The sequence below is a fragment of the Hydra viridissima genome, unplaced genomic scaffold (genome assembly GCF_058129835.1).
Source record: "Hydra viridissima isolate aposymbiotic clone 2 unplaced genomic scaffold, HvirCarnegie_v1 scaffold_1, whole genome shotgun sequence".
NCBI lineage: Eukaryota > Metazoa > Cnidaria > Hydrozoa > Anthoathecata > Hydridae > Hydra > Hydra viridissima.
The window spans coordinates 24,902,724-24,930,178 of record NW_028324300.1 but is presented as its reverse complement, the minus strand read 5'-3'; the positions used below and the strand labels follow the sequence as shown (position 1 = coordinate 24,930,178).

General features: G+C 26.5%; 1 protein-coding gene and 1 pseudogene across 4 annotated transcripts; both read right to left on the bottom strand.

The window, feature by feature from the left end:
- Positions 1–1,191: 1,191 nt before the first annotated feature.
- Positions 1,192–26,875, bottom strand: LOC145191135 (protein NLRC5-like). 4 transcript variants are annotated; one of them, XM_090070674.1, is made up of 8 exons: positions 26,758–26,875; positions 24,662–24,790; positions 20,665–20,747; positions 19,859–20,159; positions 19,515–19,568; positions 15,348–16,685; positions 6,073–6,105; positions 1,192–1,811 (listed from the first exon to the last, which is right to left on the bottom strand). In XM_090070674.1, exons 2-8 carry the CDS (start codon positions 24,783–24,785, stop codon positions 1,255–1,257), a joined length of 2,490 nt encoding a protein of 829 aa, XP_089926800.1. In that variant the 5' UTR covers positions 24,786–24,790; positions 26,758–26,875; the 3' UTR covers positions 1,192–1,254. The 4 variants fall into 4 exon arrangements, 3 of the variants coding, with proteins under 3 accessions (XP_089926800.1, XP_089926805.1, XP_089926812.1); XR_016446321.1 differs by lacking the exons at positions 1,192–1,811; positions 6,073–6,105 and adding exons at positions 8,664–11,382; positions 11,565–11,823; XM_090070686.1 differs by lacking the exons at positions 1,192–1,811; positions 6,073–6,105 and adding an exon at positions 11,544–11,823.
- Positions 9,151–11,087, bottom strand: LOC149894069 (uncharacterized; annotated as a pseudogene).
- Positions 26,876–27,455: the final 580 nt, after the last annotated feature.

The window sequence follows — 27,455 nt, the reverse complement described above, 5'->3', positions numbered from 1 at the left end:
TTGATTAAACTAACGTTACGGTTGATTTTGATCTCAAAAGCATTATATTGCTAGCCTGGTTTTTATTATAGGAAATTTTTTTTTTGATTATTGTTGGCGCGAAAGTTCTTTCGAGTGTGATCAGATTTACAAACGGGCTGTAAAACATTTTACTTTTGTGAAACATGATTCTTTCTTGAGAATTTTATTTTTATATCAGAATTTGCGACTATTTCTTTAATAAAATTTTGCATTATAAGTAAAGAAAAAAGTAACAAAAAAGATAAGCATTCATTGAATAATAAAAATTGAATTTTTTTATGTTTTTTGCCAAAAATTTACTTAGCCATTTTTAATTAGCACGATCCTAGGTATTAGGGTTATTGCGTTTGTTTGTTGGTTTTTGAAGAGCTACGACATGTAGATAAATGAAGAAACAGAAAAATTATTTTGAAGTATTCCTTTTTGTGTGACGTAGTGAAGATAAATTTTTACGGGGGCTGAACTTTGAAACTATTGTTTCAAAGATAAAAAAACTTTGCTTATAAACAATTTTAATTGTTTTAAAATTTATTTTAATATATAACCAAAGAAAGAATTTTTCGAATTTTCCATAAAAACGTTGAGAGATATTCTAAACTGTAAGGTAAGAATCCAAGTTAAAGAAAATTGGCGTGATAATTTAAACGTAAATGATTTCTCATGTTCTATTATTTGAAGTCTTCATTAAGATAAAATAAAAACCAGGTTGTAAATACTTTTAAAAGAGAGCTTTTTGACCAAAATAAATCATTATTCAAGATAGCGAATATTAGGGATTTGTCGTATAATTTTGTACTTTCAACTTCAGTTTAGAGCACTTTCCGTTGATTTTGAGACGCACATTTTTATACGATTTTTAATCAGCATGAAATTCTCTATCATAATCAATTGAACTCGTCATTTCGAAAAGGACACAAGTCCGTTAATTAAAACTTTTCAGGATCAACAAAAAATATGTTTCTTATCAAAAAAAGTCTACGGTGCTTATAAAACTAAATATAGGAGTAGATAAATAAAAAACATATAGAGTTTTTGTGAACTTTATTTATTAAAAAAAATAAAAAAATAAGAAAAATGGCTCAAAAAAGTGAAATTCGAAAAAAGTGTGACTTGTGCCCTTTTCGAAATGACGGGTTCAATTATAAAAAAAAAGGGGATGCAAAAGTCGAGTAGCGCCAAACTTTCTTGTATTACAATTAGCTTTTACATATTTACATTTGTATTTATTTTTATTTAATATATTAAACATTTTCTCGTATTTCTTACTTTAAACTCTTCGATGTTATAAACATCTTTACCGCGGTACTTTATCATCAACCGCTTGATGTTCGAATCACGAAGCCATTCACTAAAGTCATCGATGAAATTCGTGTCGTCGTGAAGTTCAAGACGTAATTTCTCAGCGAGTCGAATCCACGGGAGGACGAAACCTTCGAACTCGTTCTTAGATACGAAAGTACGACTGATGTCTATCCCCAACCATTCAATCTTATGTTTCGGTGTCCATTCATCGATCTTCACTGGATGAAATAAGTCGACACGACGAACGTTGGTCGAACATAAAATAATAAGTTTTTTCTCATCCTCAGATAAAATCTTTTTCTCAACCTGTAAAAGTTGCAACTTTTGATGAAACTTCTCCATGAAATATTTTTCATGTGAAACTTCATGAGCAGTTTTTACATCGCTTATAACAATATCCCACTTTCGTTCACCGATTGATCTTTTCATTTCTTCGGTAATCGACGCCTGCGCTTCGAAAAAGCATTCCATGAACATCTTGTATTTATCTGAATAATAATAATAATAATAATAACATATTAATAATATTATTAATATTTATTTGCAACAACAATTATTCAAGAAAATCAACTTTCACAAATTTGAAAACACAATACCGTATTTAATAAATATAAAAAGGGATATAATTTTCTTTATAAAAAAAAAGATCAAAACAGTTCAAACAATCACAAATCAATATAAAAAATATTTTTTTATTCATGAAATGTTAATTAAACAAATAATTTACGAAATACAAAATTAAAATATTTATTGAAATTTACAACGCGTTGAAATCAGTGATTAAAAGTATTCTCTGAAACATAAAATACAGGGATAGTCTACATTCAGTGGAATCACTACATACAGTGGAATGTGAGAAAAATGTTTTTCTTCAAAATCTTAATAATGGCTTAGCAAGTGCTTTCAGATGACGATCACTAAAGGATAGCATCACAATTTTAGGAGACAAATACCATGAGTATTTTTCGAAGTGAGTTACCATCTTCTTGATTCCATTCTATTTGAACTGTTTTTGCAATAACTTTTTTGCATTTGAATCATTGAGAACGCCATGTTTTGCTCTGCTATATTTTTTCGTTTGGATTTAAGCGACGTCACAGTGTCAATAAAATTTGTATCTTGCTCAAGCCCTCAAACTTCGTGTTAAAATTTTGATCTTCAGATTTGTTAAACTTTTTCATTTTTCAACTTTTTATTTTATTGTTAGGATTACTCTAAGTTGAGCATCCATTTTTTCCATCACACCAATGGCTTTCTCAATTAACTCACCTTTTGGTTATCTACTTAGTGTATTACGGCGCTCAATAAAAATGTGATGTGTCTTATTCTCTATAAATTAATTCAGATAATTTCTTCGTAGAGTACCGCTTGGTTCTTCTTTCGGCGTAAGAACCTTATTGCCATTTAAAATGTTAAATGAAGCATAATTTGTCATATTATTTAGTGAAAAAAATTTTAGTTTATAATTTAGGTAATATTTTTAGTTAATGTTTTAGCAATATTTTTCTGAATTGTTCACAAAAAGGATTTATGCTACTGCTACAAAAAATCAAGAAATATCAAAAGATACTTTTAGCTCTTTACAGCCACACCCCTAATATTTCTTCTGTTTTTTATTGGCAAAAATAAGAAGTTTGTGACCTCAAAAAACTAATCAATAGTGAGTTAAATGACGAGTAAAACATGCAAGTCAGTATTTAATGAGCTACTTAGCTCTACTGGGTGTGGTTTACCTCAATACCATTAATATAAAATATAGTATTAAAGCCTGTTTTATATCAATTTAAATGATTTTAACAGCTTCTTTTTTCTCAGGATAAAAATATACATTATGTCAGGTTTTGAAGGCCTAAAAGTTTTATGAGGGGGATTGTGTTGACGATAAAGTATAAACCAAGGAAGTACATATAGAATGGAGTTTCTTGATATACAAATAAGGTGTAACCGAATGAGTCATTTATCGTTGAGTACAAACTGCTTTAGTCCGCTACATTTATTGCGCTGTTACCAGGTTGTTTTGTTACCTAATGTCTCATTTCCTTCTGACTTTTTATAAGATTTGTTATAAACAAGTCGCAAAAATGTTAAAAAACATGCTGTCAGACATTCCAAAAAACAATGCCTACTAACAACCGCTTAAAGAAAGCTTATCGCTGTTATTCTTGCAACCGAAAGTGCAAGAATAACAGCGATGAGCTTTCTTTAAGCGGTTAAGTTTTTTTATCGTAAGAAATTGCTCACAAGAGAATAACAAAAGAAGGAGCTACTACTTTATCTATAAATTTTAACCCAATATCCTTTTTCAAGTAGTACTTTCTGTTAGTAATGTTCGTTAATCGAGTATTTTTCGTAGCTAATACTTTAAGAACTTAGAGCCGAGGTGAATGCAGCGATTAAATGTCAACAACTGATGTTTTACTTAAAGCGTTGCTACAGTTGCAATAGCGATTTTACTATCACAATTTGTTTTTATAACTTTATAAAGTCAATTTTAGCAGGTCAACATCAGCTACCTTCTCAGAGCAACAACTTATACTTAGCATTTGCATTCGTTCAACAAAGCAAGATGAACTCAAAAGTGCTGCGGATGATCAATCTTGTATTGCTTTAGTCATTTTAGTGATACTCATGAATAAGTTAGTAACTTCATATACTTGCTTTGTTCCAGTTTAAAAAAGGTTTTTTAATGTTTGTTTTGATCCTTTATGTTGTTTAGTTTACGTTTTACTGATTTCAAGTTATTGATTATTACAATTTGTTGATTAGTATTACGTTGTGCTTTGAATAAATTTTGAAGAATTTCAGAGCTGAGTTTATGTTTTAATTATCTATTGGTTTGTTTTCAAATTGTTGCATCTTACTTTTCAATTCAATCGGAGGTAAATAAAGGTTCTTAAGATTTTTAATGCGCATGCACAGCGTCCTGTACTTTCTTACTTACAGTAGCGTGCAAAATTTTATATTGCCAGCTAAATTTTTCATGTTTTTTCGTCATAACTTTTTGACTTTATACTGAAAATGAATGAAATTTTAAACAATTGTTCCTACAATGTGATTACATAGTATCATTTACTAAAAAAAATGATAACTTGTAATGGAAGGAAGAAATTCAAACTTTATTGAAAGCATAATGAAGTGGATCAATAGAATCAAGACTGAATGATCCCTAAACCATTATGTTGTCACCACCATGTTTAACTGTTGGCATTTGATACTAAGGAGCAAATCTTTCACCTTTCAGACATCTCCATATACTTGATACCATCGCTACCAAACATGCGAAACTTTGATTCGTCACTGAATAAGACTTTTGATCATCTTTTGAAGTCCAATTCAAATGAGCAACTATTTAAAAATATTAATGCAATATAAATATAATATTAACATAAAATATTATTTAATAATATTAATAAGCAATTATTTAATAATATTAATGTTTTCTTGGCAGGACAAATTATGTTGATGCAGGCGACGTTTTGTTGTATCTACGCTGCACTTAAAAACATAATTCTTGCTCAAAATGCTATTTAATTCGACAGCACTTTAACAGGGATCTTGTTTTGATTTTCTTACCAAAATTTTGTAGTTATCTTTGGCCTACCTGGATGATGCTTGTTTTCATGTGTCTTTTGGTCTCTATATCTCATAGCTAGTACGCTAATTGTTGATTTAGCTACACCATAAAGCTCAGAAACTTGCTTATAAGGAATCTTCTTCTCTACAGCACCTATTGTTATATTTTTCTTTTCTCGTGACGATTCTTTAGTCTTTCCAATTATTTTTTAAAATCAATTTACGTTAAATGATTTACGTAAATGTTATCTCCAGTAAATTAATTTTAATATAAATTTTCTTAATGGGCATGGAACGGTTTATCTTTTTTTTTGAGTAAATTATACTATATAATCACATAATAGGAATATTTTTCAAAAATTTCATCCATATTTCAGTCAAAAGTCAAAAAGTTATGACGAAAAAACTTTAAAAAACTTGTTTATTAACTTTTGCACGCTACTGTAAATCTTGATGGTTAGGAAAATGCTGGGCCACAGCCTTATGTCTAAGGAATGTTGCAGTTTAATCAACAGGGTTAGGAGGGTACAACCTTTGATTAAAAGGGGCTGCAATGTTTCTTTTGTTTTTTAATTTTATGTGGGTTTTTAATTACCTAAAATTAAGTCCCGAAAAATAAATGGAAGGATTTATTTTTAAACTAATAGATATTTCTAAGTTGATTTTCATTTTTTTTTTTCCTCTTCTAATATGCTAAAAGGAGGCATTTCCGTAAAATTTTAAAGATGATGATGAGGTAGGTGGGGGAGGGGTGAAAACTGACAAAACAATGCATTTATCTAGATAACATACGCAACTGATAATAACATCATTTACACTACAATTAGTAAAATATTGAATCTTTACAATATACTGAAAGCAATGAGAGTCATTTTCTTCGTAAAACAGACCGAAAAAATGTCATAAAAATCTTCACTATTTCCTTTCAGCTATTGAAATTTTCTTTAAAAGAGTTTTTTCCCGTGTTTTTATAGAAAAAAGATCATTTTTAGCTAAAAATGCTCAATGGTATTTTACAAATGAGAGAAAAAAAGTAGTCGAATTGATCAATTATTTTAAATTTGTGGCGTGGGAACGAACTGATGAAATGTTCTCGAAATTAAAGCAATTGCATTTTCAAAGCATTGATGGCGTAAAATTTTCCCTAAACAAATTAAAGTAATAAATAATTCTTACCTGTAAATGCACTAACTTTATTCGGTACCAAAGCTAAAAACAAAAAAGCACGATATATGAAACTTTATTTTAGAAAAAACTTATTTAATGAAAACAAAAAAAAAAGGAAGGGGAAATAAATTTAAATCGTTTATCCTGTGGCTCAGCAAAAATTCAAAAAAGTGAAATTTCTAAAACGATATTCTTTTGGCATAAGCAATCAATATTCCCAAGTGATAAGGAATCAACATTTTTTCCCCCATGTTTTAATTATGTTATTGTCTTGTAACCATGTTGAAAAGTCAAAGTTGGTGTTTTTGTTATGGTCAAAAACAATAAAATTGCAAAGAAATTACAAAACTTTAAAACGCCTCCTGCCTCTGAAACGCTTATGTAAGTCTCTTTCCAAATAAAGATCAAAAAGGAATAATATACATATCAATACTCATTTCCAAAGTAATAAGTAATCCACACTTTTTGCAAATTTTAATTATGTTGTGGTCTTTTGATCTTGAAAAGTCAAAATTGGTATTTTTCTAAGGTCAGAAAAAAAAAAGTTCTGGTCGTGTAATAAAGTCAAATATTGGTGTTAAATTTTTTATGGTCAAAAACAATAAAACTGCTTTTAAACTGTGCATACCGTTTAAACGCTTACATTAATCATTTTTTAAAAATTAATATTTTTTATTTTATTTATTTTAACATATATTTAAGAATCTTGAAGCAAAAAACAGTACCTTTCACTTTTAAAATAACATGCATATAAATATAATTAACAGATATATATGTTATGTTCATGCCTAAAATTTTTTTAAAAGAGTATTTGTTGCAAATGCTGGTCAATATATTTTTTTAAAAATGTCTTATTACCAAGTGATTTAATTTATCATAAATATCTAGAGAATTGTTATTTTAAAGGAGGATAAATTATTTAAATTTTGTAAATTACCACTGAAAAATATTTCACTTCACAAAACCTTTGTTTTTTTTGTTGTTAAGTTTTTACAAAAATTTTTCACTGTTTATTCTGAAGCTTAATAAAAAAAAAACGATGACAGAATATCTATCCTACAGAACAAAATTAATTTCTTTATAGTTTTAATATTATAGGAGAAAAAATTTCCTTGTAAATTATTTTTAACAAAAAAAAACGTTTATAAAAATAATAATTTAACATTGAAAAATATTGAAGAAATTTTTTTTTAGATTCTTAATGTTTTCTACAGTTGTATAAAGTGAGAGTAAAATAAATTATATAACTCTATATAAGGAGGTTAAATTATTTAAAACTTAATTACCTAAAATTTAAATTAAAAAAATTTACTTTTATAAAATTAACTGTAGTTTTCTTGCAAGCAGCACAACGTTATAATTTTAAGATCTTTCTTTTTACTCATTTAAAAAGCTGTTTCTAAAAAAATTGCGCGTTCAATTTATACTTTACAAATCACCTCAAATATGCTCATAAGAAAAAAACCGCTTATACTTCAAAAACCTTTTATTAAAAGCATTTTTTAAAAACAGAACGCAATTTGAAGTTAAATAATAAAAAAGGCTTAAAGATATTTTTAATAACTTCAAAAAAATAAGCTGAGGTGACATTGATTGTATTATTTCTAAGTTAACTTTAATTAACGTAAATTAACTTTAACAAGGAAAAAACTATTTTTTACCATGCAGTAAAAGAATTTTATTGAATATTAAAATTGAAAAATACTAAATATCACAAAATACTTGAAGCTAACCTTGTCATCTGTTTTACAAAATTTAACACATTGAAAAAAAAATTATCTTTTGAGCAGTAAGAGATGTCAAAACATCTTTTACAGTTCAAAAGGTAATTCTTTTGTCTTTGAAATCACAAACAATAACTTTGTTAAATTTAAAGGAAAAACATAAAAATAATTAATTTGGTGTGTAATAATGGTGTGTAATATCTGTAATATAAATCTAATTACAGATTTTACATTTCTTTATTCACAAAATACGCCATTATCTAAAATTTTCATACAATATTTCTATTTTTGTTTTTGTTTTTTTGTTCAATTATGTTCTAACTTTGTTCCATTTTTTTGACTAAATGAACTTTGAAATAAACAAAAGGTATGTTATTTTAAAAACACTGCAATAAACTAAACTTTTTTAAAAAGTTTAACTCTTTTGAAGAAAGATTAATTTGAGACTTAGTTAAATAATAAAATTGTACAGAGAATTAAAATTGAAAAAAAGGTAATTCCACATCAAATCACCCAGACCATTGAACCATGTGTCTTCCTTTTGTGTTATATTTTGACACATTATTCCTAATTATTAAAAAATATTGCATGCAAAATTTCAGCTAAAAATGTAGAGCAGTTGACAAGATACTGCAATCTTTATATTAACCTAGTTTCCCAAAATGACCCGGTTTTCATAGCATTCTGAAAAAACATTTTTCTTAAAAAAATAAGAAATAAAAATGGCAAAAATATGAAAATAAACATATGTTTTTTTGATGCTGAATTCAATAAATGTACGTAAAATGCTCAAATATAAAAGGAACATGCTTAAAAGTTAATATGCATAAACCAACTTTGGGGCCCAATATCTCAAAACACCCCTGTCAATTTTTTTTTTTTTTTGCTGTTAATATTTTCAGCTGTTTATAATTATACTAGGCACAAAAAGTCTAACTGGAAAACAACTGAAACATATGGAACTTTAATTTCAAAAAAGCATTACTCTTACAAGAAATTTCCAAAAAATATTTGTAAATAAAATAAAGTTAATCGTAATTTAAAAAGTTTCTTAAATATACAAGATTTTCAAAGGTATCGAAGATGTAAGTTATTTTGACTGTGTTTGTAATAGTTTACAATATTGTTCCCATTTTACTTGTACTTCCTCTATTTCAGCATTTTCAGTCTAACTGGAAAAACAACTGAAACATATGGAACTTTAGTTTCAATGATATATCAAATTTTCAATAAATTATTTTTAAAAACTTGCAAATAGAATTCTGTAAAATATTATATTTAGTTTATAGACTCATTAAAAAAGAAAAAAAAAACAAAACAATTTTGTTAAATTTAAGGAAGTCTTAATTATATGATAACTTAGTTATTTGATCTTAACAACTGAAAAAAACATCCTGTTTTGTTTTTTCAAGCAAGCTTGTGGAACAGATAGTTTTTTCAATATGTTGGTGTTGGGAATAAAACAGTAGTCGTCTCTTTCAGGACAGTTAAAACAGATTGATGGACCATTTGGGTGAAGAAACTTAACTTTAGCATCAACTTCTTCTAGGTTGGTTTTAGTTACAATGCCGATCCACCACTTATCATCACAGACTACAGCTACATAACAACCTAAAGTAACAGTATCAAGTTGAAATATATATTGTTTCTTTTTAAGATTGTGGATTATTGTATAATTAGTGTCCGTACTACACCTCTTTGCCCCAACCCTCTTATCTTCAAGATGTATAAATTGATGAAAGCTTCAAGTACCAGGTAGAGTTGTTACACCAGTGTACCTTTCTTTTTGCTCTTCACGTTGCAATTGTAAGTCCAATCCCTTTATGTAAATGAAGTTAACAACCTTGATTTTCTCAATACAAAATTCATACATAGCTTCTGATGTGAGAATTTGGTTTCTGTATGGTTGTTTTAAACTTTCTTGTGCTGTTAACCTTTTTACAGTACTGCCAATTCCATTGCATGGTGACTTTCCGTGGGACATTGCAAAAAAATTCCATTCAACTTTAAGGCCAAATTCGCTCTCTGGTTGGCATAGATTGTAAAAGCTTTTACAATTTTTGTACTGTCCTGCGCAACCATCAGTGAATAAATGTAACTTGGACAGATTGGAAAATTTTATTTTTAATATTGGTATGATTATCTGGAATATTTTGTACACATAAGTTACATCATGTGTAATGTCGTCTGATATAAAACAGTAAGAAATATGTTTCAGTACACCTTCATCATCTTTATAGTATATCACTAATGGATGTAAAGAACATTGTTGGGTGTTCCAATGATGGGTTTGTATTTCATCTTGGACTACAAAAGCATAATTTTCAGCTAAGTCGCAAATAATGATAATGTTTGATTGATCCATATTTTGTTTTAGTTGGTTAATGTACTGTGATTGAGAGTGAGGAATAAAAGAATGAGCTTGTAGCTTTTCAAAGCAAGATACTAATAGTTCAACAAACGTTGGAACATCTGCTGTTAAACTCAATAGTGTTGCACGATCAGTAGTTTGCCATTGCTTGTAGTGTATCTCAAAATCATCTTCGTATTCTCCAAATATCTCATACAAATATTTGTTGAGGGGTTCTTTACTAGGACAATCATCACACTGTGCAAGCATGCATTCTTTGTTTTCTACTGAGCAAACGGTTTTCAAAAGTAAATCCTTATACTTTAGTCCAATATTTAAGGCATCTACCAGCAATATAGCATTTTGGTGATAAGAACAAACACAAATAGAATGTGTACCACTTGCACCTGGCAAAATGCACCACTTTGGTCTAAGTGAAGCAAATTTTGAGTAATTTATTTGTATTTCTGGATTGTTTTCTTTGTATAATACATATAGTTCCTTTAAATTACACAAAAGCAGTTTTTTTTTTTTTTATGGACGTTCTTTTGAATGCTAACATAATCTTTTTTTCCAGGCATAGTTCTACATCAATCACTTGAGTCATAAAAAAATTTAACAGAATCTTCTATTTCTTTGTGTAAGACTTTACCTTTATACAATGGAGAGATAGCTAACAATCCTTTTTTATTAAAAATTTGTCTAGTCTTTTTTGCTTGGTATTCTGTAACTGCAAAGTTATTTTGTACTTCTAATATTGACCAACTTGGGGGTGCCAGTGTTAAAAGTTGAACAATAGTCTTTTTGTCAGAACATAGAATTTTTTCTTTTATCAAGCTCACAATTTTATCAAAGTTTTCAGCCTTGTTTTTCATGTTATTTGTTTCATAACACAGTTTTGAGGGGACATTGAATTGACTTTCAGTTTTTCTAGTAAGGTTATTTACCATTTTGTTGATGCACACAACTTTTCACTTTCCTTCTGAGAGTATATGTTTTGATGAGATTTTAGAGGAGATATATTAAAATTTCCAAGTTCTTGATTGATATCCTGTCTTTTTTATTTGAATGATGATATTAGAAAATCCTCATCTTGTTCACCCAGACTTTGCTTCTCTTCTTTAAGATCTGCTTTTTTGTCAATCTTTTGCTTACAAGGTTTGCAAAGTTTCTTCCCAGGACCAATATTTAAACTACTTCTCATTATGACTTGTGACTCATTTATCCTAACTTCTCTAAGATTTTCTAAAAGTAATTGAATTGTATATATAATTTTATATAGCTTTATGCATTTTATATACAGTATAATTGTATGTATAATTGTATTAAGCTTGTCTGCACAATTGTTTAAAACATTGTTTATGTTTTGGAAAATACAAATTAAAAAAGTATATATATTAAAATACATAAATTCCACTTTTACTTACTTGTGATTTTCTTTGTATGTTTTTTGAATGAATCACAGCATGCTTTTTGCCATGTAGGATACATTTTCAAATATTTTGTAGCATGCCATTCACATAATATTGTTAAGTTTGATAGTTCAATGTTACAGCATCATAATATAGTTATTTTTTCTTCATTGCTTAAAGTTTCAATAACATCTTGTTGGGCTTTGCATGCATCTAATGTCATTAACCCAATAGAACACATCTTATAATAAACTACTTAATATGAATGTATTTCCTAAAAAAAAGAGAATTCTCCTTTCCTACTTAATTTTTAGTAAATAAAAATTTTAATATAGAAATAATTCAAACCTTTTCAGAATCCCTCTGTTGTATAGTTTTTTACACTGATAGATATTGTTAATTTTCTTTATAGATATATTTATATATATATACAATCTATATATATATATATATATATATATATATATATATATATATATATATATATATATATATATATATATATATATATATATATATATATATATATATATATATATATATATATATATATATATGTATCAAATTGTTCATTTGTTAAAATTTAAATAAATTTACCAATAAATGTTGTTTTATTACTGAACTTTTTATAAACTAGTTATTACAAACTTTTACAAAATATAATTCTCAAAATTTTAAAAACAAATGCATATCAATATCACACTTATTCAGTTTTTATATAAAAACAAAACAGGATGTTTTTTTCAGTTGTTAAGATCAAATAACTAACTTATCATATAATTACGACTTCCTTAAATATAACGAAATTTTTTTTTTTTTTCTTTTTTAAGGAGTCTATAAACTAAATATAATATTTTACAGAATTCTATTTGCAAGTTTTTAAAAATAATTTATTGAAAATTTGATATATCATTGAAACTAAAGTTCCATATGTTTCAGTTGTTTTTCCAGTTAGACTGAAAATGCTGAAATAGAGGAAGTACAAGTAAAATGGGAACAATATTGTAAACTATTACAAACACAGTCAAAATAACTTACATCTTCGATACCTTTGAAAATCTTGTATATTTAAGAAACTTTTTAAATTACAATTAACTTTACTTTATTTACAAATATTTTTTGGAAATTTCTTGTAAAAGTAATGCTTTTTTGAAATTAAAGTTCCATATGTTTCAGTTATTTTTCCAGTTAGACTTTTTGTGCTTAGTATAATTATAAACAGCTGAAAATATTAACAGCAAAAAAAAAAAAAAAAGTTGACAGCGGTATTTTGAGATATTGGGCCCCAAAGTTGGTTTATGTATATTAACTTTTAAGCATGTTCTTTTTATATTTGAGCATTTTACATACATTTATTGAATTCAGCATCAAAAAAACATAAGTTTATTTTCATATTTTTGCCATTTTTATTTCTTATTTTTTTAAGAAAAATGTTTTTTCAGAATGCTATGAAAACCGGGTCATTTTGGGAAACTAGGTCATTATAAAGATTGCAGTATCTTGTCAACTGCTCTACATTTTTAGCTGAAATTTTATGTGTTAACTTTTCTTTTTAAGACGCAACAGTCAAAGAAGTTTTTAAAAAATTTGAGGACCCATGGTTCAAAATTTTCTAAACTTTGGGTTATTTGATGCGGAATCACCCAAAAAATAAATGACAAAATTGTATAAAAAAACATTTCAAAATAGTATTTTCGATTGCCATCTAAAATATTTCATTAAACATTTAAAATGTTTATTAAAAGCTTAATAAGTCTAATAATGATTCTCAATAAAGTTTTGCTTGAAACTTGGATTAACGAAATTTAATTCGCAGAAAATTCGTAAACGTTTATGAATTTTAATTGAATATTTTTTTGACAGGAAATCTCATTCCCTTTCTCTCTTTCTTCTCTCACTCCATTAAGAAAAAAATTGTTTGAAATTGTGCATGAAAAAGGGTTTCTTTATTAAAAGTTTCACCAAAAAAAAAAAAAACAACAACATATTTCTGTACTGGTGAATAATTTCCTATATAAGTTTAGGATTTTTATTTTTACGATTTTTGAATTTTACGTCAAAGTTTAAAAAAACGACAGCTCAACAAAGATCTTTTTTAAAAATCTTTTGATTTGATAAAAAAAAGGTTTTAAACTTTGTAAATACATCAACAAATTTTCATGCTGAAGTAAAGTAAAATTTCATTAAAACTTCTATGAAGCATTCAATAAAACTCAATAAGTTCAGTCTTTGCTTTTCTTTTCTCTTCTTAGTACCTATTCTCCTCTATCACATATTTTTCACTTTTTTTGTCATAAGTCTCATGATAATAATGTCTCATGATAATAAGTCTAATGATAATAAATTAAACAAAAAAAATATAAAAAAGAACAAAAAGGAAAGAAAATTAAAGAAATGCTTGATTGAAAAAAATGTAAACAATGAAGAGGAATGGTTTTGTCCAGTTTGTTTAGGGAAATGGTGCAATGGTACCAAAACTTTCTTCAACCAAAGGTAATGATATTGAAAGTGCTACGATTGCATGTTTTGAAGGTTGAAGCTCAAATAGAATCATAAGTCTCCAGACCTCAGATTTTGACCTCAGATTTTGCTTTTTTTTAAATTACTTTTTGTTTAAATAGTTTAAACACATAAAGTTAGTTGTCGATTGTTTTTTTTAGGATGTGACTAACTAAAAGGTTGCAATAAGTTAAATTCATTAGCTCAATTAAATCTGAAAAACTATGAGGTTAGTCCTCTAGAGCTACTTTATGCTTTTAAAAGCCACATAAAAAATGTTTGGGAGGTTCTTCCAGAAGTATTGAGCTGAAGGGAGATAAAAGTATTTGAAAATTTTACATTAAACTCAAATTAAAGATTAAAACTTTTTAAATACTAAAATCAAAATTTTGTAGTACAAAATTTCACAATTCAATTTCTTTGAATCTAAAATTGTTGATTACATTAAGACCCTGTTTACATGAAAACAAAAATATATACCAATAAAATACATAAAACTTCAAAAGTTTTTAAACACACTTTCCCCTATGCTTATTTTATATTGTATGAGAAACGTCTTTTAAATATTCAATGAATCATCCTCCTTTAAAACATTGTTTGACCTGATACAGTTTTTGGTGGCCATCACTCCTTTGCTGTTTTTTTTTTCAGTTGATTAATCTTTTTAACTAAACAAAGTCAGTCAACATACTTAAAAGTAATATTAAAAAATTCATTAACTTGAATACTCATAAATAAATGCACGAACTAAACAAAAACTTTTTTACATGTGAGATTTCTTATTATATCAATACAAGAAATATATAAAAGAAATCTCACATATACAGAAATCTTCAATATATGTGTTATTCAAATTAACAAATTTTTTAACATGGCTGAAAAATGTTGACTGTCTTTGTTAAAACTATCAATCAACTGAAAAAAAAACAACAAAAAGGATATGATAACCTCCAAAAAACTTGCAATATGTCTTGTTATATCAAATTAAAAATGATATTAAAAGTATTATAAAAATTAGCTCAAGTAATGAGCTAATTTTTTGAGAAAAAAACATTTATGGTATTTTAATATCCAACTGTGAGGTGTATTTTGATGGAAATAACTGACTAATCATTCTACTACTTACTCAAAAAAATAATTTAAAAAATTGGGAAAAACAGAACAAAATAAAACAAAAATTCTATATAATTAAAGAAAATTTAAGGGAAACAAATGTAGAACTCATTATAACCAAAATAAACTAATGATGAAAACTCAAACAAAGTGTAATGTTTCTTTAACATTTCAATTAGAACTTACCAAGTATAGCTTTAAGCAAGGAATTCCTTTCTTCATTTGAATTCTTCAATTTAGCAAGAAACTTGACAAAACATTCTTCGCTTTTATTAGCCAGTCCACAGATCATAGGCCAACAGCTACGCAACTTATTATTACTTATAATCTCCTTAGGACTCAAACAAATGTGTGCATGAACTGAAACACAAAACTCCATTAAAGTTAGGTGAGCAAACTGATATTGATAACCATGTTGTGATTCAACTCTTTCAATGAAACCAAAAAGTTCATTTTCAACTTCATCAAAGTCATTTACAATACCTTTCATTTTCTCTTGGGAGAAAATAATTTTACCTTGATTGAACAACTCCCATGCAACATTACAAATTCTTAAAACATGCTGTTTGTTTCTCTCATTTTGAACTATTTTATGAACTGCTTCATTGGTTTTGCAAATGTGTTTTTGAAAAAAGTATAAAAAAATAGAGCAATACAACTCAGTCATTGTGTTGAAAGAATAAGAACCACTTGCATCAATAATTGAACACATTGCTGATAAATAAAATGGAACAGATGCCATGGCTTTAGCAAAGTAAGACTCAGTTAGAACACTTTTAATGCACTCTTTTTTTTCACCAATGTTTTCAACATACTCATTAATTCCATTTTCATTAAAACCCATTATTTGAATGGTTAACTTGTCTGCACATTCTGTTACTTTTTCTTTGTATTGTGATATAGCTCCAACTCTTCCAGCAACAATACATTTGTGTTTTTGAATATTCAATACTTCTGCTAGTGCATTAATGATGGGTTGCTTGCTTGGATATTGGGAATTGTGATTTATTAATTCATCTATGTAAGCAAACTCATCCAACCCATCTATCACAAACAATACAGAGAAATGGTTACAAGCATCAGACTCTTGAAAAATATCTTTGTAGAAAATTTGTAACAGTTCATTTATGTTACTGATATTTTGATGTTGATTTAACTTTCTACATTCAAGATAAAAAACTAGATCCACATTTTTCCATAAGGTACCATTAGCCCAGTCAAGTAAACACTTTCTGAGCAAACAAGTTTTTCCTATACCAGCAATGCCAGATATCAAGAGTAAGGATAGTTCTTTTGAAAATACTTCATCAAACTTGATTGGCTTATAGGTCATTTGCCTCTTAAGAAATAATTCTCGCTCAGAAATACTTACAAGATCTTTTTCCACTTCATCTGCATCAACTACAGTCAATTCAATAAATTTATTCAAAAGTTCAACTTTAGCAGGAGTTTTTACTAAGTGCACAATTTCATCCATTTTTCCATAAGTTTTAAGATAAAACTTTTTCAGTGCTTCACACATTTCTGAAAGAACAAAAAAAGAATTTTACTTAACTTTTCTAAAAAAATATTTTCATTTTGATTTAAATGAATTTGTTTTGAATATTAGTATAAAATAATAAATTAGTTTTTTTTTCAGAACTCAAAAAAAAAAAAAAAAAAAAAAAAAAAATTGTGATTTTAAATTTATGTTGAAAATCCATAGATAGTTTAAAATGGATTCCTAATGCACAATTATTTTAATAAATAACTGAGAATATTTACCTGAGGTGACTTTTATATAAATTGCTTTTATTTTATATTATGGCTGTTTGAAATATTAAATAACTGAGAGTATTTAACTGAGGTAATTTTTGATAACTTAATGATATCATTTCATATTTTGGCTATTTGAAATATTAAATTTTTTACATTTCAAATTTTTCATATAAACAGATACTAGTTCTTTTTCAGAAATCTGTTTGATATGTTGTTTACATATGTGGTAATAACATATAGGAAGTGCAACTTTTCATGATGTAACATCATTATTAACCTTATTTGTACTGTTTATGTAACTTCTATTTGTACATGCTTTTAAATTATCTCTTAAGGCTCCTCTAAGTACAGCAAACATTTACCAGTAAAATTTTGCAAATAAAATGATGGACATGATAACAATTATGATAACAAACAAAATTTTATCAGTGGGTCATTTGTTGTGAGAAAAATGTTTTTACTAAAAATCAATTTAATAGAAAAAATTAAATGTTCTTTTTTATAACATTTAATTCTTTCTGTAATAAGGCTAAGTTAACTAAACTCATTGATAAAATAATAATAATTAAATTAAATTAACTTTGAATTAAAACCAATTTTCAGCATAATTCAACTTAAAATTGATCAACTTCAATTTGCATTTGAAGTTAATCAACATAATGTTAGATTGTGTTGAAAACTTCAAATTTTGAAATTTTAATTGCTATGAAATTGAACATCAAAGAAAAAGATTATAATTAAAAATTTTTCTATTTCCTTTTTTTTAAAGGACTGTTAAACTTAAAATAGTAAATATAGGAATAATATTGGCTATTTGAAATATAAAATTTTTTATATTTTAAATAGCCAATAATATTCCTATAATAACTATTTTTCTTATAACCAGATATTCTGTATCACAAATCAGAAGGAACTCTATTAATATTATTAACTAAAGATAAAAAACCAAAGATATTATTGATAAAATATGTATAAAACACTTTCATTCTGTGAATTTATTATAGAGAAGATATTTAAAAAACCACATAAAACACAAGAAAATATTAAACTTAAACAAAGAAGTCAAGAAAGCATATTTTGAACCTGATATTAAAATAGCATAAGCATTTATGGCAAAAAAAAAAATTCTATATTTAACTTTTTTACAAACATTAAAGGTTTAAAGTCAAAAAAAAAAATTTTCTTTTAATTGTAATTTTAAAGAAATAGTTCAATGGTTAAGTAGTTAAATAGTTCAAAAAAAATATTTAAACCAAAAATCATTTTAATTTCATTAACAAAATATAGAAAACTAATTTTATTCAAATTTCAATTATTTGATTGTCAAAAGTATATGAAATAATTCATTCTTAATGAAGTTAAAAATTGAAGGAAAAAGTTTCTACTCTTCGGCTGTTACAACATTCTAATGTGAGAGGCTGTTTGTATTCATATTTACACTTATTCATTAAAATATACTTTTAATAACTATTAATTTCTCTTTTAAATGTGTCATTAACTACTCATACATAACTTTTATTTCTCCTTTTTACCAAATCAATACTTTTTAATTACACTCTCTTTAAAAACTTATTTGCCTGCTGGCACATAGTTAAGCAAAATTAATTGTGTGTCAGGATAACTAATTTTTTTAAAATTATGCTGGCACATAATGCTTACAACTAATCCATATCTAAATTACTTTAATTGCACTTTTTATATTAAACTGGTATTAAACCAAAGTACTTTTATTTTCAATAATTAAGTTACTTTCACTTAAGAGTTTTTTGACTGCCCAAAAAGAGTTTGTCCTTGCTTTGTCTTATTAAGGCTTAATCAAAATATTCTCATATAAATTTCAATAAAATAAATAAAAGTAATGAATATGGAGAAGCATAAAGCTGGAGAAACTCTCTGCATTGAATGCAATAAAACTGGATTTTAAAGGAAACAACATTTTATAAAATTTAAAGATCTTCCCTGTGAGAATTAAGTTTAACTTAAACTTATGGTAATTTTACTGGAAATCTGAGTACCTTCTTGGTGGCAATATGAGGCCATACAACAGTATGGCTATTGCTTGAATGCAACCACATACTCCTATACAAATTTAACAAAAAGTAGCTACTGAAAAACTGTAAAAAAAATTTAAATAGAAAGAATGCTTTTTTTGCTGAAAATGATCAATATTGTTCCAGATGAATTTCAAATATACCACTAGAGCTCACTTTACCCAATTGCGCTTAATCTTATAGATAGATTTATCTCACAAATAGGGTAGCATTGACACTTGAGAAGGTTGAAAAAATGAATAAAAAGCAATAGAACTAAGGGAACCACAAATCAGTTGAAAATGTTTTACTCTTATTAAAATTGTTTACATGTCAAAATTACCCTGGGTTTCCTTAATTGATTTTGGTTAGTTTGGATGGGAATCATCAATCAAAAAAATTATTTAATAAAAATGATTGAATAGGAATAATCCTTGTATGAGTTGAAATCTCACCAACAAAAATAATCTTTTGTTGATGTGTTCTGATGTTTAAAAATATTTAAAAAATATTTCAAACAATAAGATTTTGCATATTGCCAAATAACTTATATACAGCTACTTACTTTCTTTTTCTTCAATGGATGGCTTCAGGGGGTTTTCTGTTTCAAATGATTTATCTAATAAGTATATTATCAAGAATGAGAAAAACACTTAAACATTCAAAACTTTGTTTGTGTAAAAACTAATTTCAACTTCTACTATAAAAAGCAAAAAACAAGAGAAACAACATTTTAAGAATCTTTTTACTATGTTTAAAAACTTCAGAGAAAAAAATTTTCTTCATTAATTTCAGTGAATTTTCAACGTTAGAAAAACAAAAAAAAAAAAACAACTAAACTTTCAAAAAAGTATTACAAATTACTTTATTTCAAATGCATTAAAAAAAAAAGAAAAATTAAGTTTGTACTTGAGAACTTTTCCATCACTCTTATCAAATCTAATCTATTTATTTTGTGTATTGCGCTTGCTAAAGCCTCTAATGAAGGAAACTTTTGTTGGTTTTTCCATGTGCATAACATTCTGTATGCCTTTTCTTCCAAATCATCATTATTTTCAGCATCTATCACATCAAGCTCATTATCACTGACTGATAAAAAGCGTCCCAAGTTCATCCAGTCTTTGCCAATCTTCATTTTTAATTGTAATAGTAATTCTGATTTGTCAAGAATATTACCCATTTTTGCTTGATCTTTTAACACAGCTTTTTCCTAAACAAGAAACATCTTCAAAAATGTGTTCTTAACTTTTCCAAAACCAGTAGTAAGATTTTTTAGTTTTGAAATGAAAATTATAATTAACATTGTATAAAAAGTATAACAAGAAATTATCAAAGTGAATACAATCTTAATTTCCCATTTTACCAGATACCAGAACGGGAGGAAAAAATGGCTTTGAAAAAAAATTAATTAAAAATTTTTAATTGTATATACTCATTTTAGTTTTGTATAAAAAATTAGAGGTAAAGGTGAGGGTGAGGAGGCCTTTAATGATTATTGTATACAGCCAATTTTTTTCTAAATACACAACTAAAAATAGAAATAATTTTTTTAAGTTTTGTTAAAACTGCACATTTGTAAACCATAAAACTCCCCTTATTACGTATTCTTCGTAAAAAAAGTAACAATAAGTATAAAGCATAATATGTGTTTTAAAGCATGATATGTAATATAAAGAATATTATAAAAAATACAATTATAAAGATATAAAGAATACCTCATCATCATCAACAGCTGAGTAGTCATTAAGGGCAGCATGTCTTGGTGGTCCAGTATTAGAAGATGGTGATGGTGCAGGTTCTAAAAAATGTTTTTTCACTTTCATCTATATCTGTTCATCTATAAATAACAGGTATGCTATATACAGTTGAACATTACATATATATACTCAAGGATTACAACAATAATTGTGATACTATAACAAATAATAGTGTGCAAAAGATTATGGTCAGTGACTTTTCATGCTCAAATTCAGTGAGTATCTTGATATAAGGATTGAAATAAAACACAAAACTGTAGTACTTACTACAGTATTTACTATAATCGTACTGAAAAGAGAAATCATAAGCTTGAACTCCTTACAGATGAAGTAAGTTATATTAATTTTGTTTAAATGAAGGACTGACTATCAGAACTAAAACTAAAACAAAAATTTTCATGGTCCATTTCTCCTGGAATAAACTAATTGTGAATAAGAGGCACATAAAAAGATGAATGAAACTGAATGTAACAGCATAAATACTTAGTAACATAAAAGTATAAAATTCACAATTTGTTGTAAATGAATGTCATGTAAATTTTATTTTCTACCTGAATTTCATCAGTTTCTTTCTAAATGAAAGAAAACAAAAAGGACAGTACCTTTACTTGAGTAAAAAGTGTTTTTTAAAATTTATAAATTGAGGAGTGTTGTACATAGAGTATAAATGCCTCCATTTATACTCTATTTGTTCATTTGTAAAATCTTTCTAATGCAAACTGCAGTATAAAATAACAACTCTTTACTAAAAAAAAGTACAAACTTTAGACTTTCCATGAAATAATATGCATCATGAACTATCAATTAACTTCGAGGTATATAATACTGTACTGAATGATGATATTATCTACAAAGCACTACTTGTCAATACTTTGATATAGTAATTCTTGTAAGAGAGGGATTCAGATTAAGGTAACTTAATGTAAGTACCTGAAACTCTTACACAAATTACTATTTGTAATTAAAATAAACGTTTCTATTTGTACTATTACTATTTGCCTGGCTGTTTTATATTTAAACTAACTAGGAGTAAATGGTTGCTTAATAGCTTTATTTTTTTTATGTAAAGTTCACTCATGTTTTTCAGTTATTATTTATATAAATGTCTTAATATGTATATAAGAGTGATTTTTTTTCCTTCTTGCTTGGCTACTGGTAAAAATCATTTTCATTTTAATATAGAAAAATCATTAAATTGTAAATTAATTTTATTAAAACTTTAATTAGTGATATTTTTTGCTGAACCAATTTAAACTCCAACATTCGAATTTAATTTTAAGAAGAAAAATTTTTTCATTTTTTCTAAACTAATATTCACCAGAGGAGTTCTTCAATGCTTTGTTAAGATTAGGTCAGTTTATTTTATTATAATTTATTATTATTATCATTTGTACAAGTATGAAAGCTATTCAACATAAAACTTTTAATAGCTTTGAACGCTCTCATTCTTTTGAAAAAAAAAAAATAAAAACAACATAAAAGGTTATAAACAAAAACAGGTTAGAAAATACACTACAGGTTAGAAAATACACAACAGGTTATCCAATTATTTGGTCAAGAGTCCAATAATTAGCAAAAGTTCAGAAGTTTTGGAAATTTCCAAAGATGTTACTTAAATATTTCTAAACTGAATTAAGAACAAAATGGTAGACTATGCCTCAAACTTAAGGAACTGGTGTTACAGATATAATCATTGGTGAGAGAATGTTCAAGCTGTGAAGAATTTAGTGGATGCAGCATATTCCTTGGGCACAGAAAATACAGAAATTTTATAATCATATCTTCAAGCATTTTTCACAATCAAGTTTGCAAATCATGCAAGTTACTGAGCAGAGTAGCCGAGATTCCAAAGTGATTGGAACATACTTAGCCAGTTTCCATTTGGAACAACTATAAGTCTTATATATTACTATTTGCACATGAATTATCTCAGCATTCAGCAAACACTTTTTCTATATTAAGAAAGAGTATTGGATACCATGGTAAAATTAAAATAAATGGTTTTGAAAAACTTGAAGCTAAAAATAAAATTTATATGAACTCCTAGTGATGTTCTACAAGTTGCTGACACTGCATGTTTATTAATATCAAAAGAAAAAAAAAGCTGCTTTACTAATTCAAATTTGGTACTGAGGTGTACCTCAACATACTGAAGCATTAAGACTTAAAACATTTAGTTTTAATGTATGTATTTAACAATATTTTGAACATAAATTGTCAAACATTAAAAAATTTTGTTTTAAGTTATTTTATATTTTTAGAAAGTATTTTATATTTTTAAAGTTAATTCACCTTAAGTTTTTGGTTACTGAATTTCTAAAGAAACAATAAAAAACCATGTCAACAAACAAAATCCTTTTTGGACCACAACTGTTGCTTGCCATCTGACATAACAATATGTAATTCTATAGTCTGTGACAGCAATTAGTTATTGCTAAAAATTAAATTTTTTTGCAATTAGTTGTTCTCTAAGGGAAAAAAAAGTGACAGCACAATCTTCAAAAAAAAAACACTTCAAAACCTTCTGCTTTATTTTTTTCTTAAAATGCTTTCTAAAATTTGCTTTTTTTTTTTTTGAAACTTTGAAATCCTGAAGCTTTGATAATAAATTCTAAATAGTTATTTAAACATATGCAAAGTTTTCTAATAATTACAAAGTGGATTAAAGCATATATTTTTATAAGAGAACATTTTTTTTTTCATTTTTAAAGTTAATTTTCTTAAACAGCATAATATAACAATTAAGCATATCTTTTTGGAAGAATGTAACTTTATTAAATCAGCTTAATCAAATTTAAAATTATTTCATTAATTTCATTACTTTAGAGTAAAAACAAGAATGAAAAATTTTCAGTGTGGCTAGAAAAGTTACTTAACTAAGCATTGAAAAACTTACAAAAATGTTAGAAATTCAAAAATATATAAAAACAGTAAGTATGGGTCTGTGCAAAGTGACCATATTTTTTCCTTATTTTAAGGCAGCTTTACTAGTAAACCACATATTTTTAAACATTAAAATCTTTCTTATTAAGAAAGTATAAAATTGACTTAACAACACATGGAAAACAATATAGATGTAAATTGAACAAACAATTTCTGATACATTAAATAGAATAAAATTAATACAATGGCAACTTGTTTTATTGTTAAATATGTAGACAACAATCAAAACAAGATACAAAAAAAAATTTGCAGAAATTTAATTTATCAATGGTAAGCCACATAAGTATAGTTAATGCAGCCTATTGTGGAAAACCAACAGATCATACAACTATCAATCTCTATCAACTCTTTCAAAAAACTTTGACCCTTCAAAATCCAACTCTCAACTCTGACTCTCCAACACTGGTTGAAATTACTAGAGCAGAAACTATCATCTGAAACTGAAACATCTAATAATGTTGTGGTACATAATAATGATAGTAAAATAGGAATCAGATTGCATTTGACTTAAATAATTTTAAACTTAGTTCAATAATACTTTACTAAAATTTAAAAAAAGTGACATTTTTTTGAATGTAGCAATAGAAATGGCCATCACAGTTCACAAGTTTTTAAGGGTCTTTGTGAAGTTGTAAATTATGTTGTACATCAATTTATCACTAAATTACATAAAGTACATAAAATACATAAAATACATACATACATACATACATACATACATACATACATACATACATACATACATACATACATACATACATACATACATACATACATACATACATACATACATACATACATACATACATACATACATACATACATACATACATACATACATACATACATACATACATATAATAATTACATGTAATAAATACATAATAATTGCATATAATACAACAGCAAATTTTGAAACATTTTATAGGTAAAAAGAAAAACTATAAATGTTTGCAAAAAATGCAAGATGGGGAAAGCAGAAAATCTAAATTAAATGTTTTGTGTATCATACCTTCATGATCCAAAGAACATGCTGTTGAGTTGCTAGAGTCAATAATATTGTACCAATTATCATCAGTTTCTTGGAAGTCAACAACGCTTTGTTTAAAAGTTGCTTTACCAAGAATGCCACCCATTATACCTGTCAAAAGAATGTTATAAATTTTAAAATTTTAAATATACAAAAAAAAAAAAATCTTAAAATTTTAGTATATTCAAGTCTTGTTTTAGGACCAGGAAAGAAATGATACTAATAATGTTGTTAAAACTAGAGTTTACTCTGAAGTGAAAGAGCAATCACCATATAAAGTGAGTTTGAAATGTTGCATTCTCTCTTTAAAAAGTCACCAATAAAAAATGATTTCATTAAAATCTATATGCTTAGGTTGAAATAAAATTCAATAACAAGATTAATGGATATTCAAGCTCTGATATTGCAAATACAAGGTATAAACAAGTACAGTGGAATTGCTGTCTACTATTTGCAAAAAAGTTTAAGCTTCGGTACTAACATAACAATACTGCAATCCACTTTTATTTTATAGCAAAAGCATCTTTTTAAAAAACTGCTGATTTTTTTTAGATTAATTTTTTAGCTTAAAAAAGGATAGCAGTTTGAATGGGTTTTGACATCAAATTTGGAATAAAAATTTTGTAGACAGTATTATAAAGAACTAAACTTTTTTTGAAATAACTTTTCTTTTATAATAAAAAGAGTGTAAAACTAATTAGCACATCATTTTTACTACAGTTTTATCAAGAATGTTTAAGTGTTTCTTTTTGAAGTTAATAAAATATTCTTCAAATAATTTTCAAATAACAGCACTTTCCTACAACCTTTTTTAGGTGCTTTTAAGCAATAAGCAACAAATGAGGAGTAAAGTAGTTATTTTCATTTAAGAAAAAAGTATCATTTATAAGAAAAAAAGACCTGATAAAGAAAATAACAAACATGATTTGCAGTTTCTGACTAAATTCATCAAATAAATACTACCTTAATTTTGAACTTAAAAAAAAAACAAAAAAAACAATATACTTTTTTAAACTGTATTGTTTCTAAGTTGTATAAAATATGTCAGTGAAAAGTTATTTCTCAGTTTCACATTTTACTGATTCACAAGAACTTGGCTTCATATAAATAAAAAAATCCAAACCAGCTAATAGTTAAAAAAGTATTAAGAAGCATACTGGCTAATAAAAGCATTTTTATAAATAAAAATTATTAAGTATGGATGTCTTCTGCTTCATTTAATTTGTTTTTAAAGATCTAAACAAAATTTCAAACTGCAAATAAAAAGGAGTTTGTAGTTGTAAATATGTATTGTCAGGCACTAAAATAAATAATTTTGAAATAATAAAAATTTAAGCAATCAGAGAGGTTTTCTTTTTCATGACATTTTAATGTTTAATAAACAGGATTTAAACTTTATTCAATTTATTTAAATGACCTAAATTCAGTAAAAATATCCTCACCTTCAATGAGTATCTAAATTCAAAGATTGAAAACTAAATCATTGAACATATTAAATTGGCCTGTAAATAGTATTGACTATAAAATATCATTTGGCTGAAGCAAAAAATCATTGAGTCACAGCTCTCATCAGCATGAACTACTTGAAAATGAAATAAAAAGCACACAAAATAAGTTCTTTAATCTTTATTTACATGAAGGATTGACTATCAGAACTGAAAATAAAATACTAACATGGTTACTTTCTCCTGTAACAAACAAATTGTGAACAAGAAGCAAATATAAGAGGGAATCAAATTAAATGTAACAAATAGGCATTAATATCTAAAATTATTTATAATTTCTTGTACATGAATGTTATGTAATAAGATAATTATAGTATATTATTATTCAAATGATAGAAACGAGTAGCAAAGATTAGTTACTCAGAAAAAAGATTTCAAATTAAACTAAAAAAAAAAAATACTTTTTTCTAACACCAAGTCAAAAGTAACTTTGAAAGACTTGTTTAAAATGAATGTTTTTAATGAAAAGTTCCCGCAAACAAATTGGAGTTTCTAAACTTGATGCATAAAATGCATCATATCAAAATATTGGAACTAAAAAGTTCGAATATATAATTAGCTAGCAAATTTTACCTAGTCCTGTTGCTTAGATAAATCAAGACAGTAAATTTTGCTCAAGGAAAAAATGCAGAGTCTGAAGATATCTTGCACTACACTGGCCAATTTGTTTGTTCATATTTAAAGTAGCGATTACTCCTTAAATTCATGCGGTCACGTGATACTTAAGTGACCAGCTCTGTGTTGAAAAACGTGTTGCAAGAACATACATGTTTTTTTTTTTATAAGCATAACGCTTATAAGCATATGGAGGCTCAGATTTGGAAAAAAAATAAGCATATGTAAGCATATTCATGAGCCTCCATAAACTATTTTAAAAATTTGAATTTCATTTACTTAAAAATTTTAAATATATATATTTCTAAATTTATTATTTGTAAAAGAACAAAAGCTTGATAAATTTGTTCTTTTGCTGGACAATTTGAAGGGACAGATGCAGGAGAATTTTAAAGATGCTGTGGTTGCTGCTAAAGGACTTCTATGGTACGGTCTACCAAGTGCCATTGACCTTTGGCAACTAGTTGACGCAGGATATGCTGCCACTTTGAAAAGACTTACTGCAATTGAACATCAAAAATGGCTCGATAGAGATAATCATTTTGATAGATGGTTCAGTAATACACTGCAAAAGAGAGACGAATTTTGATTACACATTGGGCAGGGGAAGCATGGAAAGCTTTAAACACTTCAAAGTATGACAAGCATAGGAAGAA

Excerpts from the sequence above, each read along its gene's own strand:
- LOC145191135 (XM_090070674.1), bottom strand. The coding sequence starts at position 24,785 with ATGGGTGGCATTCTTGGTAAAGCAACTTTTAAACAAAGCGTTGTTGAC. Across the intron at positions 19,569-19,858 it reads AGTGATGGAAAAGTTCTCAA|ATAAATCATTTGAAACAGAA; the intron begins GTACAAACTTAA and ends TATACTTATTAG. Across the intron at positions 1,812-6,072 it reads TAAAGTTAGTGCATTTACAG|ATAAATACAAGATGTTCATG; the intron begins GTAAGAATTATT and ends ATTATTATTCAG.